This window comes from Hippopotamus amphibius, chromosome 11, assembly GCF_030028045.1.
Source record: "Hippopotamus amphibius kiboko isolate mHipAmp2 chromosome 11, mHipAmp2.hap2, whole genome shotgun sequence".
Classification (NCBI taxonomy): domain Eukaryota; kingdom Metazoa; phylum Chordata; class Mammalia; order Artiodactyla; family Hippopotamidae; genus Hippopotamus; species Hippopotamus amphibius.
Window position 1 is genome coordinate 94,223,691 of NC_080196.1, and position 15,576 is coordinate 94,239,266.

Sequence of the window (15,576 nt, forward strand, 5' to 3'; positions counted from 1 at the left end):
CTTCCTGCCCTCCCCACTTTTCTACTCAGTATGTTAGCTTAATTATATTTTTTTCTTTGAGATATAATTCCCATACCATACATTTACACTTCCAAAGTGCACAGTGTTAGCATATTCACAAGGTTGTGCTACTGTCACCACTATCTAGTTTTAGAATATTTTCATCATCCCAAAGGGAAACCCTGTATCCATTAGCAGTCTTTCCCCATTCACTCCTCCCCAAATCCACTGGCAAACACTGATCTACTTTCTGTCTCTGTAGATTTGCTTATTCTGGATATCTCATATGAGTAGAATCATTCAATATGTGGCCTTTTGTGTCTGGCTTCTTTCACTTAGCATAACATTTTCAAGCTACATGAATTTTGTAGCATGTATCAATAGCCCATTCCTTTTTATGACTGGGTGGTACTCTACTGTGTGTATATATCACATTTGTTTATCTAGTCATCAGTTGATGGCTTAGGGTTTCCCACTTTTGGCGATTCTGAATACTGTTGCTATGAATATTACTGTGCAAGTTTCTGTGTGGTCATTGGTTTCATTTATCTTTGGTGGATAATTTAGATCTTTCCTCTCATTTTTCATTGCTTTTTTCCCCCAGCTGCGGGAATGCCCAGAACAATAGGAACTCTTTGAATCCTTAACAGAGCTTGATAAGCCATGGGCTGCCACGTCTCCTTAAACCTGATCTTCATTTGCCTGTCTTTTCCCAGAGCCACCCATTGGCCAGATGCACCCCCCACACGGCAGCGTCACTCCTCAGAAGAACAGCAACCTGCTCATGATTATTGTGGTCACCGTTGGCGTCATCACGGTGCTGGTGGTGGTGATCGTGGCCGTGATTTGTACCCGGCGTTCTTCAGCTCAGCAGAGAAAGTAGGTAACAACTAGTTCCCAAGGGAAGAGAAGTCACTGCTTGACCTGACTACCATCTTTTTTCAGTTAGATTTTTTTAAATTAATTAATTAATTAATTTAGTTTTATTGGCTGCCTTGGGTCTTTGTTGCTGCCTGTGGGCTTTCTCTAGTTGCAACAAGCGGGGGCTACTCTTTGTTGCGGTGCATGGCTTCTCATTGCGGTGGCTTCTCTTGTCCCAGAGCACAGGCTCTTGGTGCACAGATGTCAGTAGTTACAGCACATGGGCTCAGTAGTTGTGGTGCACAGGCTTAGTTGCTCCGCAGCATGTGGGATCTTCCCAGACCAGGGATTGAACCCATGTCCCCTGCATTGGCAGGCAGATTTTTAACCACTGCGCCACCAGGGAAGCCCCTGAGTTAGATTTTGACAGCTCTCTTCCTGAGCACTTTTACAATTCACTACTTGTTCGTTATTGCCTCTCCTGCCCTGGCAAAATCTTGCCTTTTGTTCATTCCAGGCCCATAACTTAAGTGAGTGAGGACTAGGCTTGCAGATGTAATAGTAGAACCCATCTGGACACCCACTTTGCCTTTCTGTTTGGTTTTACTTCTTGAGAACAGATTCTTCTATTCAAGTGAGGGCGGGTGTTTCTTAAGAAACACTTAGAGAATGTACTTCACTGTGTCCCTACTTATGGCCCTCTCTGCAATTATGTAGAAAAGGTTGGAGATGTGTGTTCCTCTGAAAGTATTTATTTATCCCTTTTGGCAAGGAGACGTGTAGGCATTTATTCAATGCTTGTTGCATGAATGGCTAAGTATCGAATGCCAAACTCAATGTAGTTATAATACTGTGGAGTGTTTAGTTTGGAGGCAGTAGTTAGGTTAGGAGAGAGATTCCAGAAAATTCAAAATCGTTCCTATTTCCTGGCTATGGCTGATTTTCAGAAATTAAAATTTTGAGGGGTTTAAAATATTTTCATATCATGCAATTCTAGGTTATAGCACATGCAGAGCATGATACATCAAAGTACAAAGTTTGGAATGGAAAGGGGGTTTTAATTCAGCATATCCCCTCCCAGCAATTCACTGAAACCAGCCTATTAACGAATCAGCCAGTTGTGGAAATCAGCAATAATCTTCTGGTTATTTTCTGCCTCTCTAGCACTTTTCAAATCCATCCTGATATGTCTTTTTCAGCTGTGCTACTCTCACTGGATTGGCTACAGTAGGCTCTTCCCTTAATTTTTGTTTGTTTTTGGCCGGAGGCGTGGTGCTCTGCAAGCCTGAGGCATGGCCCCATAGGTGGTTGGTTTGACAACTATATACCACACACGTTGCTAGAGAAAGATTCTCTAGCAAATAATTTTCCCTCTTCTCTTGGTAATACCTCAGCCTTTCTCTCTTTTTAAAAATCCTATGACCCTATTTGTTGATTTCTAGTGTATGTTCTAGCATTTTGTGGTGAGGTGTTTAGTAACAGAATTCAGAAAGATGTACATATTGAAGAAAGTAACATAGGGATATAGATGTAGTCTTCGCATTTCACTTATCAGTATTTGTATGGCATGTCAAATTTTATACCCAGCTGCATTCATTTGACTGGACTATCATGAAGCTGATGATAGGTGGTGTGCTGGCCCACTATTCCCAAACAAGGAACCAGACAGAATGAGATTAACAGAGTGGGTTTCCTGTGTAAGCGATCTGGGAAGTCATAATCACCCACTGAGCTTCTAAAGTGCTGGGCACTTAGTAAGGTTGTAGGGGAAAATCACTGTGATTACCTCATTGAACAATCTCTTGGTCCCGCAACCCCAGGAAAGGGCTTTTATAAACAAAGAATGGTGAAAAATCAAAGCCACAGGTCTGTGAGGCAGAGCTGAGAAAGATTCACAGAAACGGCAGCGGGGAGGTCAGCCATTTCTGGCTTTATTTCATGACAGTTTTAAAACTATGGATGGGTTCACAAAACTAATTGAATTAACTAAACCATCTGTAGAGAGGTGTTCAGTTTTGTTTTGATCATTTTCATCATTGTTGGAAGAATGTTTGAGGGTTATATTGACTTGATGAACTGAACTCCTAGACCTATGTTGTTTCTCCACAGAGAAAATGCTAGTCTTCTCCATGTACAAAAGTGGGATTTGGTGCTATTTAGAGAAACTCTCGAATTGTCCTAAATCGCACCCTAAGCACTTTGTTAGGAGCTTGAAGGTTTTATATGGAAATAGTAGAGGCTGAACCCTGGGTATCACTTGTTTTTAAAATTAGGGAATAAATGAAAGAATAAATCACTCCATGAATGACTGAAAACCCAAAGAAAGTAAATCTATAGCTCCTGTGTTACTGCCATTTGGGTTTTTCCTCACCCCACCGCAAAGTCTCTTAATATTTACTTGGCATATTGTGACTATTTAGCTTCATATATTTTTCTTTAGTAACAGACCCAATGGCACTCATCTTGGTCTCTTTGTTTGTATATGTTAACAGAGAAAAAGAAAAAAAGAAAAATTCTCTTTTAAGATATTTCTGAGTTTTAATTTAGCTTTTCTTGATTTCATTGAGAGCTCCTCCCCCCACATACCACCACCATTGAACTTTGTAGAACAAATTAAATAATGCAGATGAAAGCAAAATCAATTCTAATTTGAAACAGAAATAATGTCCATTACAGGGCTCTCAGAAATGGGAGTTTAATGTAATTAATAAGGTGAAGTAGGAAATGTCCATGGGCTTTTTCAATATCTCTTTATCTAGGACTGCTGGAGAATGTAAATTGTCTTTGTGTTTTATTGGGGAACTTGAATTGCATCCAAATGGATTTGAAACATATTTTTGTGTACCATCGGTAATACTTCATTCAAGTTAGTAGATACTCATTTTATTCTGTGATTTATGTAATGATGAGGTAATGAGCTAGCTTATCTGATTGACTCACATTCTAATTGGTAAGATTTTCTTTTTATGTTATAAAATAACTAACAGAAGTTAGAACCCAAGTTCTAGTTCTGATTCTATCACTTCTTTAGTTAAATTAATGGTATTTAATTATACTTAAGGGAAGACCTGGTCTCTGAATGTCTGTTTCCTCAAATAAGAAATGGGAGTAAATACTTTCTATCAACCTCCTACCACTAAAATCCCCAACGGACTACTACTAAATTATAGAATCACGTGATAGCATTTAGCTTCAAATTCATATGAAATAAAAATAACTATGCATTTCTTTTTAGTTACTAATTTAAATTTTTACTACTTTGAAGAGACTCCCCTTACACATTTTGTATTAATGTGTTTCTTTTTAGTTATTAATTTAAAATTTTTTACCACTTTGAAGAGAATTCCCTTACACATTTTGAATTAGTGAGATTATAGTAGAATATCATCATATAAAAAATTTGTTTTAGCAAAGCTTAAATTGACGGGGGATTTCAGTGCTTTTTAATAAAGTAATAATATTTTCCTGGATGAAATGAAGAACACGTATTACAATAATTTAGAATGTATCTATAGATACTGAAGACAACATGTTTGACATTGAGACTATCTTAGAAATTCTGGACACATGTTTATCACATGGACACGTAACAAAAACCCACCAGAGCTGTGGAAGCTTTGCCACAGTATGAGAAAGAAACAGCAGAGAGAGTGCTGGAAGATTCCTTGCTTTGCCCTTATTCAAGAATACATGGGTGGAAAGAGACCCTCTTATCACACAGCTTTTTTTGGAAGCCAAAAGATTACTGGTACCTGTAAGAAAAGATGTGTGTCTGGGGGAGGGATAAATGTGACACACTGCACATCTAATAGAAAAAACTAGCTTTGTAATAAAACCAAATCATTCACTTAAGACAGTGCAAAATTTTGGTGCATCAGTTTCCTCTCAAGGGCTCTTAAAACACAGATTGCTGGGCCTCACGACCCCCTTCCCAAGTTTCTGATGGGGTGGGGCCTGAGAATGTGCATTTCTAACAAGTTCCCCAGGTGATGCCAATGCTGCTGGTCCTAGGACCACACTTTAGGAACCATTGCACAGGGTTCGCCTACATACAAATTTTGAAGATTCCAATGGTGAGATAGAGGAACTGTGGACCAAAATGGGCAGCAGTCCTTATGCCAGGGAACCAGCAGATGGACAAAAGGTTGAGGTTACAGCTGTTCCTACAGGTTTTAAGACAAATTTCACACAATTTAGTTATGAGTAGATGTCAGTTTTATTACAACACTGCTACTTGGACCACTGGGCTACTATCAACAGGGGAGGGAGGCCTCTCCAAGGCCAAAGCTTTCTCTCTTGATAAGAGACATTGTAGAAAACAGAATTGGTTAGATGCTCTTTCATAGAATATATACGAAAAGGGAATAAAGTCTGTTAGAGATCTTTAGATTTTTTTAAAATTTTTATTGGGATATAGTTGATTTACAATATTGTGTTAGTTTCTGCTGTACAGCAAGGTGAATCAGTGATACGTATATGTATATCCAATCTTTTTTTAGGTTCTTTTCCCATATAGGTCATTACATTGAGTCGAGTGTTAACAAAACAGAAATAGAGTCACAGATGTGAAAAACAAACTTATGGTTATAAAGAGGGGGAGGGATAAATTGGGAGATTTGGACTGACACATATACACTACTATATGTAAAATAGATAACTAATAAGGACCTACTGTATAGCACAGGGAATGCTACTCAGTACTCTGTAATGATTTATGTGGGCAAAGAATCTAAAAAAATAGAGATATTTGGATTCTTGATGTCTGTCAGCTGGGTAGATGAACAACTTCTCAGAAAAGGTCTTGATCTGATTAAAATCCATCTGAAAAATGCTTATACATTTTATCAAGAATGATAATTTCTTTCCAGATGGAGATTATAAATCATACTAAAAAGTTTCTACCTCAATCAAGTTTAGAACTTAATTTTTGCTGCACTGGGTCTTAGTTGCAGCATGTGGGATCTTTAGTTGTGGCATGCAGACTTCTTAGTTGTGGCATGTGGACTCTTAGTTGTGGCATGCAGGATCTAGTTCCCTCATCTCAGATTGAACCTGGCTCCCTGCATTGGGAGCATGGAGTCTTAACCACTGGACCACTAGAGAAGTCCCAGAACTTTTTTTTTTAATAGAATATGCCTGGGGATGTTTGGTACTGAGGTCTAGGGACTGGGAAATGAATGAATGAATAAATGAATGAATGAGGCATGAATGTAAGTAAGGCAAACCAGAATTCATCATTTCCTTCTAATTTCAAAAATTATTTGACAAACTTATTTACCACAAGCTATTTAAATATTGAGTTATCATAGACATTCTGACGATCTTGTCCTGGATTTGGGAACTGGTGTGTCTCTGTATGCAGTCATGTGGGCACTAGGTTTTAAGTTATTTAGCGTTTTGATGTGTTAAAAAGAAAGATAACGGGGTGAAATCTCCAAGTTTGAAAATTACATTAAATTCTTCTAAGTGGCCAGAGATGGATTACATAAGGAGCTATATATGAGCTATAGCCTCATTTACTATGGGCAGGTGAAGTGTAAGGAAATGAATTCAGGGAATAAATGGTTAGCAAAAGAGTTATTACCTTAAACACAAGAAAATGATGTGGGGGATATTACAGACCATTGTCTAGAGTCAGTGTGAGGCTGCTGCCAGAAAATCAGCAAAGTGCAGGTACTTGTTGGGAAAATATTAGAGCAGAAAACCCAGCATTATTTCTCCACTAAACTACTAAAGAGGATGTTTTTTATCCTTATCAGCATGCTTCAGGAAAGACAAGAAAAAAGAATGTTAACAAAAATTCAACAAATCACACTACTAAACATTTATTAATTTGCCTAATATGTACAAAGCATCTTATCCAGCAATTGGGAAATCAGCTACTCTCAGTGGCCTTGCACAGGTTACAAAGAGTCTCCACTGAGAGTAGTGTGTTTGAACCATTTAGCTCACATGAAAGCCATTATCCTTTTAAACCATTCATTGCAAGTGAGGAAAGTGAGAAAGAGGTACTTGTCTGGGCTTCTGCCAAAAGTTAGATTTTAACTGTCTGAATTCTGCCTTAGGAAGAGATATTATTATTTTAAAAGAAGCAGAAGCTACAAGTGGAGATTTAAAAAATTATAAAAGTGTAGAGCAGAGGTGGAAAACCATTTCTGAAAAGGGCCCCAAAGTAAATATTTTAGGCTTTGTGGACCATATGGTCTTTGCTGCAACTCTTCAACAATGCAGTACGAAAACGAATGAGCTTGGCAGGATTCCAATAAAACTTCATTTACAAAAATAGGCAGTGGAGCTCTCTACTGCCAGCCAGGGAAGATGCTGAGTCCAGTGTGGCAGTGGCTGTGCCTGGGACTGTGTGGCCTCCTGCTGGGGCAGGAAGAGGACCCGAGCCCCTCCACTGTGGAGCCGCCAGAGCAGAGCCAGCCGCGTGCAGTGCTGCGTGGGTAGAACCTGGTGGTGTTGGGAACCATTTTCAGCATCCTGCTGGTGACCATGATCCTTAGGCATTGTGTGTCTACAAAGCCCATTCAGCGCTGGGGACAGCCGAGCAAGCAGGTCCTTCCACGAGCATTTGGGAACAGAGTAAACTATGCTGCACATGCAACTGGAAAAGTTGTAGTCAGAACGTTACTGCTTGGAAATGATCTTCGGTCTGGACAGTTGGTAAATGCTGAATGATTTAGAAAAAACATCTAGCCATTAGCATATGCTAACACTGTAATGCAAGTATGAGGGTAAGTCAAAAATTATCCACACTCTGGCTGTAGAAATTCTACTGCTTTTCAGTGTTTCTGTTTATATCTGGCTGTACTTGTTAAAAGTAAGACCTGAAGTTCCAAGTTTCCATGTAAAAGATGGAGCGCTCACGAGAAAGAAAATGTAACTTTGTAAGTGATGTAAAAACCACACTGGAAAGGACTAATCATTAATGTTTGAGAATATTGAGAAGAGGAAGACCTAACACGTAGACATTCCCTGCTTTATAACCCTTTGGTCACAATGGGTTAAGAATCACAAATGTTTTTAATTATCCCGATTGGCCTACATGCTCTGTTTGCAAATTGGTATCAGCTGTGGGGAACGTAGGCCGCCATTCCTCATGCCGCTCAGGAGCTCTGTGCTCAGACGCCCCCAGTGAAGTCAAGGTCACACCAGGTAGGCCTGTGGCCACAGGCACCCTTGGGCTGGGAGGCTCCAGGGGTGGCTGGAAGTGTTAGCAGTTGGCCCGTCTGAAGAAGAGCTCGTCTTGCTCGAACGTTTTGATCTCCTTGTGCTGCACGTAAGTCTTCCTAGCCCGTGGCCTAGGAGTCAGGGCAGTTTTCTGATACGGAATCAAAAAGAGACTCAGAGGAGCTCTTTTCAGTCCTAAGTGGGGAGGGTGCAACAGGAGTGCATATTCTCCATATGAGGCCGAGTGGCAGGTGGGTGTGTGTTTACACAAATTTAATTCAGCTTTGAAAATGCTGCTTTTCGTTTGCACTGATGGTGAACTGGATTCTCCCCCCATGGAAATGATACCTTTGTACTTACAGTATTTATTTTAAAGGTGCTAGGTTTCACTGTTATTACATTAAAATGTTTATCTTGTTTGTGCTCCATTCAAGCACAGCACTGATTTTTTTTTTTTTTTTTACAACCCACACTTAATGTGAAATAACTGATGCGGGATACTGTAACTGTTTGACCTAAGAATTTTGCTTGTAACCCTAACAGTGAGCCACTGAAACATTCACTGTTCTGTGCTTTTGACCAAAATGTCAACTGAAACAAAAGTAAAATCTTAAAAAAACAAAACAACAACCACAGAAAAACACACAAAAATAAGCAGTGGAGGATTTGGCCTTCAGGCCATGGCCTTCATGACCCCTGCTGTAGAGAACGGCTAACAGGAGCATCAAGATCTGGACTCCGCATGCAGGGGACATTGGAGTCTCACTAGCCCTACGAGGAGACTACCAACTGAAAAATAAATTAATGATTGCTAAATTCTAATTGAGGAAAATAAGAAACATTTGAAGCACACTTCCAAAGTGGCTTCTTCACTTTTCAAAGGATGGGTCTTACTGTGTTTGAATCCAGACACTTAGTAACTCCAAGACGAAAGTATTTTATTCTCCTAAGAATATACTCGTGCAGCCTTTTGTCTTCAAACAGCCAGCTTCTCAATTGCACATGAAATTGGACAGCTGAGCTATAGACTTTCCTCTAAGCCCCAATCTTGGCTGTTGGCACAAATTCTGGCCTTTTTATTTCTATTTGCCCTTTTGAAGCAACTCTGTCATTTATCTCCTAAACAGATGTTGCAGTTGGGTACCTTATGCCTAGCTCCGAAGATTGGCATATGGCTGCATCTAACCCATTGTCACTTTGTGCTCAAATCTGCAGCAGGGGAAGCTGGAGTAAGGCACTCTCTGGCAGGCAGCTGCGGCCCTGGGGATTCAGTACCACATCTCCTGTAATATGGTGAAGCTCCAGGGCAGAAGAGGAAAGGCAGCCAAGACAAGTCTGCCAATTCCTTTATTTCACAGGTTTCCTCCTGGGAGTGCTTTTGTTTCCTTCCCTGCTTCTAACTTGAATTGACTGAGGGAAAAAAAAAAGGAAGGACCATTGAATAAAGGCACTCACATTTGCCTTCTAATTTTGTTCCATAGGAAACGGGCCACCCACAGTGTTGGCAAAAGGAAGGGCAGTCAGAAGGACCTCCGGCCTCCTGATCTTTGGATCCATCATGAAGAAATGGAGATGAAAAATATCGAGAAGCCATCAGGCACTGACCCTACAGGAAGGGACTCCCCCATCCAGAGTTGCCAAGACCTCACGCCAGTCAGTCACAGCCAGTCAGAAACCCAACTGGGGAGCAAAAGCACTTCTCATTCAGGTAACTCTCATCTTTCTGGCATCAGGAAAAACATCCCACTCTGAACCCCACAGAGGAGCTCTCTACTCCCTCTTTTGTGAATGTATCGTTCCCACTAATTAGCAGGTCATTTACCAATAGTTAAAATAATCTGATGTAAATTGGGTTGATTAACTAGGTTTACTTTCTTTTCCATCATCTTGTTGACTCCCTTTTATAATTGTAATACTTCTTGAAACTTTTAAGAGGTAAGAGGTGATGCAGTTGGGACTTGCAACTTCTAAGAGGTAAGAGACGATACCATTGGGACATATTGAAATGTGAAGGCTAAATGAACCGATTGCTTTTTGTTACATCTTGAATAAAAGTTTTGTCAAGGCAAAATTTGAAGCTCTTTGTACATATTTTAGTTCCCTACGTTTGTGAAAAGTTAATATTAAATTTGCTGTCAATTCCTTACTTTAAAAAATCACTTCAGGGACACTTGAAGTATGAAAACACCAACTATTCTGTTACTTTGCCTTGATTACCATGGAGAGCAACTATCATCCCTGTGCAATCATAGTATATGATCACTAATGTAGTCTTGGAGTCTCTCTGAAGTCTCTATTGGTGTACAAAGTGATCTGAAGAAAAAAGCCTGCTGTTTAATGGTTTGGTGCAGAACAATCTATGTCCAGGAATAACTAAGGAATCCAGAAAGTGGTGGTAAGATATTTCACTTTCTGTGGGTCTTCATAGTTTCAAAATGCTTATGGGAAGTTGAATAATCAACCCAGTACTCCCATCAAAAGATCTCTTGATCTACTCATGATGTGTGTTTCTAGAATGAGTAGCTGTTGTTTTTAAGCCAAATTAAAATATTTTAGTTGTTTAAATATGTAACTGATTGACTAGACCTTCTTACAGAGTTGTTTAAACAAGGACTTTAATTGCTTATTTTTAATCATGGGTTGAGTATTCCTTTTCTAGACTTTAAATAATATCTCAAGCAGAGTCACTAACTTCTCTGTCACTTTCAGTGATTAAACTACAGTCCAGCTCAATTAAAAATTTTAATCTGAAATTTAAATTAAGGATTATTTTCCCATTACAGCCAATCATGCTTTTAGCTCTGAGGACTAGGGATCACAATTTGTTTTTTTAAATCCTCTAGCACCTTGGAGTAAAATGGAGTGATGGGGGTGGGAAAGAAGGAGGGGACTTATTCTGTTACAGAAGCACCTTTACCCATTTTTCCTACTTATCTGCTCTTCCTGGTTTTGTGGGACAGGAGAGGGGAGGAAAAAAAAAGATGGGAGGAGAAAGGCAAAGTGGGAAGGAAGAAAGCACAGTTTGAAGTTCTTCACTGACTTTCTCGGCACATGGACCATCCAAATTCTCAGTCTCTTAAGAAATACAATATGAATTCTTTATGAGACCCTGTGGGATACCTCCTCTGGCCAATTCTGTGACCTGAGATATCAAGTCAGGGCTTAACCAGGAATAGCTCTGTCAACCTAACTGCTCTTCTGGTAGGTCAGTTGCACTTAGGTGAATTCCAGCAAGAGGACTGAAGCCTGGTCAACTTTCCAAGTGCCCACTTGACCCAGAGGAAGCTCCTATATCTTTGACAGGCCAAATGATGAAAGAGCTTGTAATCCACGCTGCCCCTCTCTCAGCCTTGATTTCTTCAATTACTTCTTCCTCTGTTTAAATAGACACAAGGTAGACCAGCAAGCCTGCTGCCTGAATAAGCTTCTACCTGGAGAATGAATGAAAGCTTCTTTTGCGAGAACCTCAACAGTCTATAGGTGTTCATTCTTGTAATTTTTTTCCATACTGGATATCAGGAAGGGAGAGCACCTTTGCCTCACTTGAGGCAATAAAATTGTCTCTCAACCCTCAAAAGTTTTTGCTAGTGATTTCTAGGATTCCTCCTCAATTTTCCCCTTATCATTTATATGCTCAGATGACATTTGAGGTCAGTGAGACAAGTTTTGATGTCTCTTCCTAAGTCTCGGGAAAAGCTTAACTCCAAATGATGGCTGTTTTCTTCAGAATGAGAGGATACTTGCACATATTTGTCTTTAATTTGAGGACCTACTTGCCAGTTCTATAACAACAGGGAAAGTAGCACTTGAAATCCTGTTTGTTAAATTGACAGTGCATGAAGTGCTCTCTGTGTTGTCCTGGTTAAAAGGACAAAACTCTGATTGGAAGAATTGATATTGTTAAAATACTACCCAAAGCAATCTGTAGATTTAATGCAATCCCTGTCAAAATATCCACAACATTTTTCACAGAACTAGAACAAATAATCCTAAAATTTATATGGAACCACAAAAGACCCCAAATTGTCAAAACAATCTTGAGAAAAAGGAACAAAGCTGAAGATATTAGACTCCTTGACTTCAGACTATACTACAAAGCCACAGCAATGAAAACAGCATGGTACTGGCACAAAAAGAGACATGTAGATCAATGGAACAGAATAAAGAGCCCAGAAATAAACCCACACATCTATGGTCATTTAATCTACAACAAAGGAGGCAAGAATATACAATGGAGAAAAGACAGTCTCTCTAATAAGTGGTCCTGGGAAAACTTTATAGCTACATGTAAAATAATGAGATTACAAGATTTCCTCACACCATATACAAGAACTCAAAATGGATTAAAGACCTAAATGTAAGATCTGAAACCATAAAACTCCTGGAAGAGAACATAGGCAGAACACTCTTTGATTTTGATGGTAGCAATATATTTTTGGACCTGTCTCCTAAGACAAAAGAAATAAAAGCAAAAATAAACAAACAGGACCTAATTAAACTTAAAAGCTTTTGCACAGAAAACAAAAACAAAAACCCACAAGACATTGACAAAATGAAATGACAACCTACCAAATGAAAGAATATGTTTGCAAATGATATTACCAACAAGAGGTCAATATCCAAATTATATAAACAGCTCATACAACTCAATATCAAAAAAAAAATTCAACCCAATCAAAAAATGGGCAGAAGACCTGATTAGACATTTTTCCAAAGAAGACATATGGATGGCCAATAGGCACATAAAAGGATGCTCAACATCTCTAATTACTAAAGAAATGCAAATCAAAACCACAATGAGATATCAATTCACACTTTTCAGGATGGCTATTATGAAAAAGTTTACAAATAACAAATGTTGGGAAAAATATGGAGAAAAGGCAATCCTTGTACACTGTAGGTGGGGATGTAAATTAATGCAGCCACTGTGGAAAACAGTGTAAAGGTTCCTCAAAAAACTAAAAATAGAATTACCATGTGATTCAGCAATTCTACTCCTGGGTATTTATCCAGAGCAAAGCAAAAACACTGATTTGAAAGATACATGCACCCATTGTACATAGCAGCAGTATTTACAATAGCCAAGATATGGAAGCAACCCAAGTGTCCATCAGCAGACGAACGGATAAAGAAGAGGTGGTATACATATACAATGGAATATTACTCAGTGATAAAAAGAATGTAATTCTGCCATTTGCAGTTATGTGGATGGACCTAGAGAATATCATACTTACTGAAATGGGTCAGAGAAAGACAAGTAGTGTATGATGTCACTTATTTGTGGAATCTAAAAAATAAAACAGATGAATGTACATGGCAAAACAGAAACAGACTCACAGATAAAGAAGATAAACTAGTGGTTATCAGTGGAAAGAGAGAAGGGAGGAGGGGCAAAATAAGGATATGGGATTAAGAGATACAAACTACTCTGTATAAACTAGATAAGCAATAATGATATATTGCATAGCACAGGGTACTATAGTCATTATTTTGAATAACTTTTAATGGAGTATAACCTATAAAAATACTGAATTGCTATGCTGTATACCTGAAACTAATATAATATTGCAAATCAACTATACTTCATTTAAGGGAAAAAAAGCAAAACTTCATATTAATGAATCATACACTTTTTAGTGATACATAATATTCAGAATTTCAGCTTTATTTTTCAACATATATTTTTATTAAATTTTCAAATCTCCATATATCATTCTTTCTTATTATTTTTTATGACTCTTTAGTATGACATTTTATGGAATTATAATCAATTTGTATAGTGATACCTAACCATTCTTTGGAAGAATGTAGTCTATTTCCTGTGTTTTTATAATAAGATTTAATGTCTTTGGGACTTAAGTATGGGTTGCAAAGATTGTGATAAATTCATAAAATTGAATATTGTGGAGCTGTTAAAAAATTATATTGCTGACTTATTTATTGACAGAAAAAGATTTTTATGTTATCTTATAAAGAAGGCTACAAAAACAGTATGTATAGTATAATGCCATTTTTGAAATAAATATATTAATATATACTCTCTTGCTTTCAATATACATACATGTGCAAAAATTATACATAAAATAATAATGGTTCTTTCTGGGTAATGAGGTGATGGTACATTTTATTAATGTTTGTACAATGAGAGCATATCGGTTGGATAACAAAAAACATAGATATTATTATTTAAAACGTCAATGAAACGAAAAAGGCATTGGAGTTCCTGAATCGAAATGAAGTGTTGCATCATTAATACTCAGGAGTATTGTTTGTTTTTTAGGTCAAGACACAGAAGAAGCAGGGAGCTCCATGTCGACCCTGGAGAGGTCACTGGCTGCACGCCGAGCCACCCGGGCCAAGCTCATGATTCCTGTGGATGCCCAGTCCAACAATCCTGGTGAGTGACCATGGGTACCACAGTGGAGCAGTGAAGTGCTGTCTGTTTGTATCTTTTCTCTATCAATTACCAAAACCTAATTAGAGTTTTCTCTGAACTTTCTGGGCAAGTGGACATAATGAAGAATGAGTAAAATCATATCATTTATATTTGGAAGTTAGAATTTTCACTATTACTGTTGTATTTGTTGTACACAATCAAATGATCTATTGGCAATCAGTTGATACATATTTAAGGAATTATAAAAAAATATGAATTGATGTAAAAAGAGTGAAATTTTTGTCATTATGGATCTTGTTCTAATGACCACCTTCATGGGTTTTTCACCTTTTTTAATAAGTCCAGTTTTCAGACTTAAATAATCTAGCACCCTTGAAGCAAATACTGAGATAATCACTTAATACCCTCTTCATGTTTTCTACTCCCACATTCACTGAAGATATTAGTATCTGGGAATCACTTCCTTTCCAGTTACTTCTATGATCAATCTTGGTAATTGCAGTATCCATGCAGATAATCCATCTGATGTTAGTTCCTTGATGTTCCCTGTAATATTAGCTCTTTCCCACCTCAATTCATCAATTCCATGTCACACACTAAACCAATAATTGCACCCACTACAGAATGTCAGTTTCTATCATCCCTTTTTCTAGCACCATATTACATCCCTGTCACTTATTTTATTGCCCCCTTGCCAACAATTTTTCAATCCAACTTGGACCTCCAATCCATTTACTCTGCAACCTTCTCATTGTCCTTCATCTTCCTCATGTCTTCATTTCCATCCAAAGTCAGCTTCCAATCCATCATCAGTTATTACCTCCAGTTTCTTGCAAACCCCCTCATCTCCCTTGGTTCTTCTTCCCTATCATACTCACCTGAAAAACTCAACCCTGGTTAAATCACCACCTCTACCAACATTGATCATGTGCTCTAATAGCTGACTTTATCTGGAGAAAAACATGTAACCTGTTTACTGGGTACTTATGACCACAAATTCAAGGTGAGCTGTCATCTATTTGGAAATGCCACTCATTTCTCTTAATCATTCATTGTCTCACTTTATAAGATGAACGTCTTATATCTGTTCTTACTTTTCTGACTCCCAATACTTCTCTCCTTTCCCCACTCCCAGCTAATAAGCA

General features: G+C 38.3%; 1 protein-coding gene across 1 annotated transcript in view; it reads left to right on the plus strand.

Moving 5' to 3' along the window:
* DCC (DCC netrin 1 receptor) overlaps positions 1–15,576 on the plus strand; it is a 798,936-nt gene that overhangs the window by 705,865 nt on the left and 77,495 nt on the right. The window contains exons 24-26 of the mRNA XM_057698213.1: positions 717–879; positions 9,516–9,742; positions 14,315–14,431. Coding sequence (XP_057554196.1) covers positions 717–879; positions 9,516–9,742; positions 14,315–14,431 — 507 coding nt within the window. The remainder of the gene's footprint in view (positions 1–716; positions 880–9,515; positions 9,743–14,314; positions 14,432–15,576) is intronic.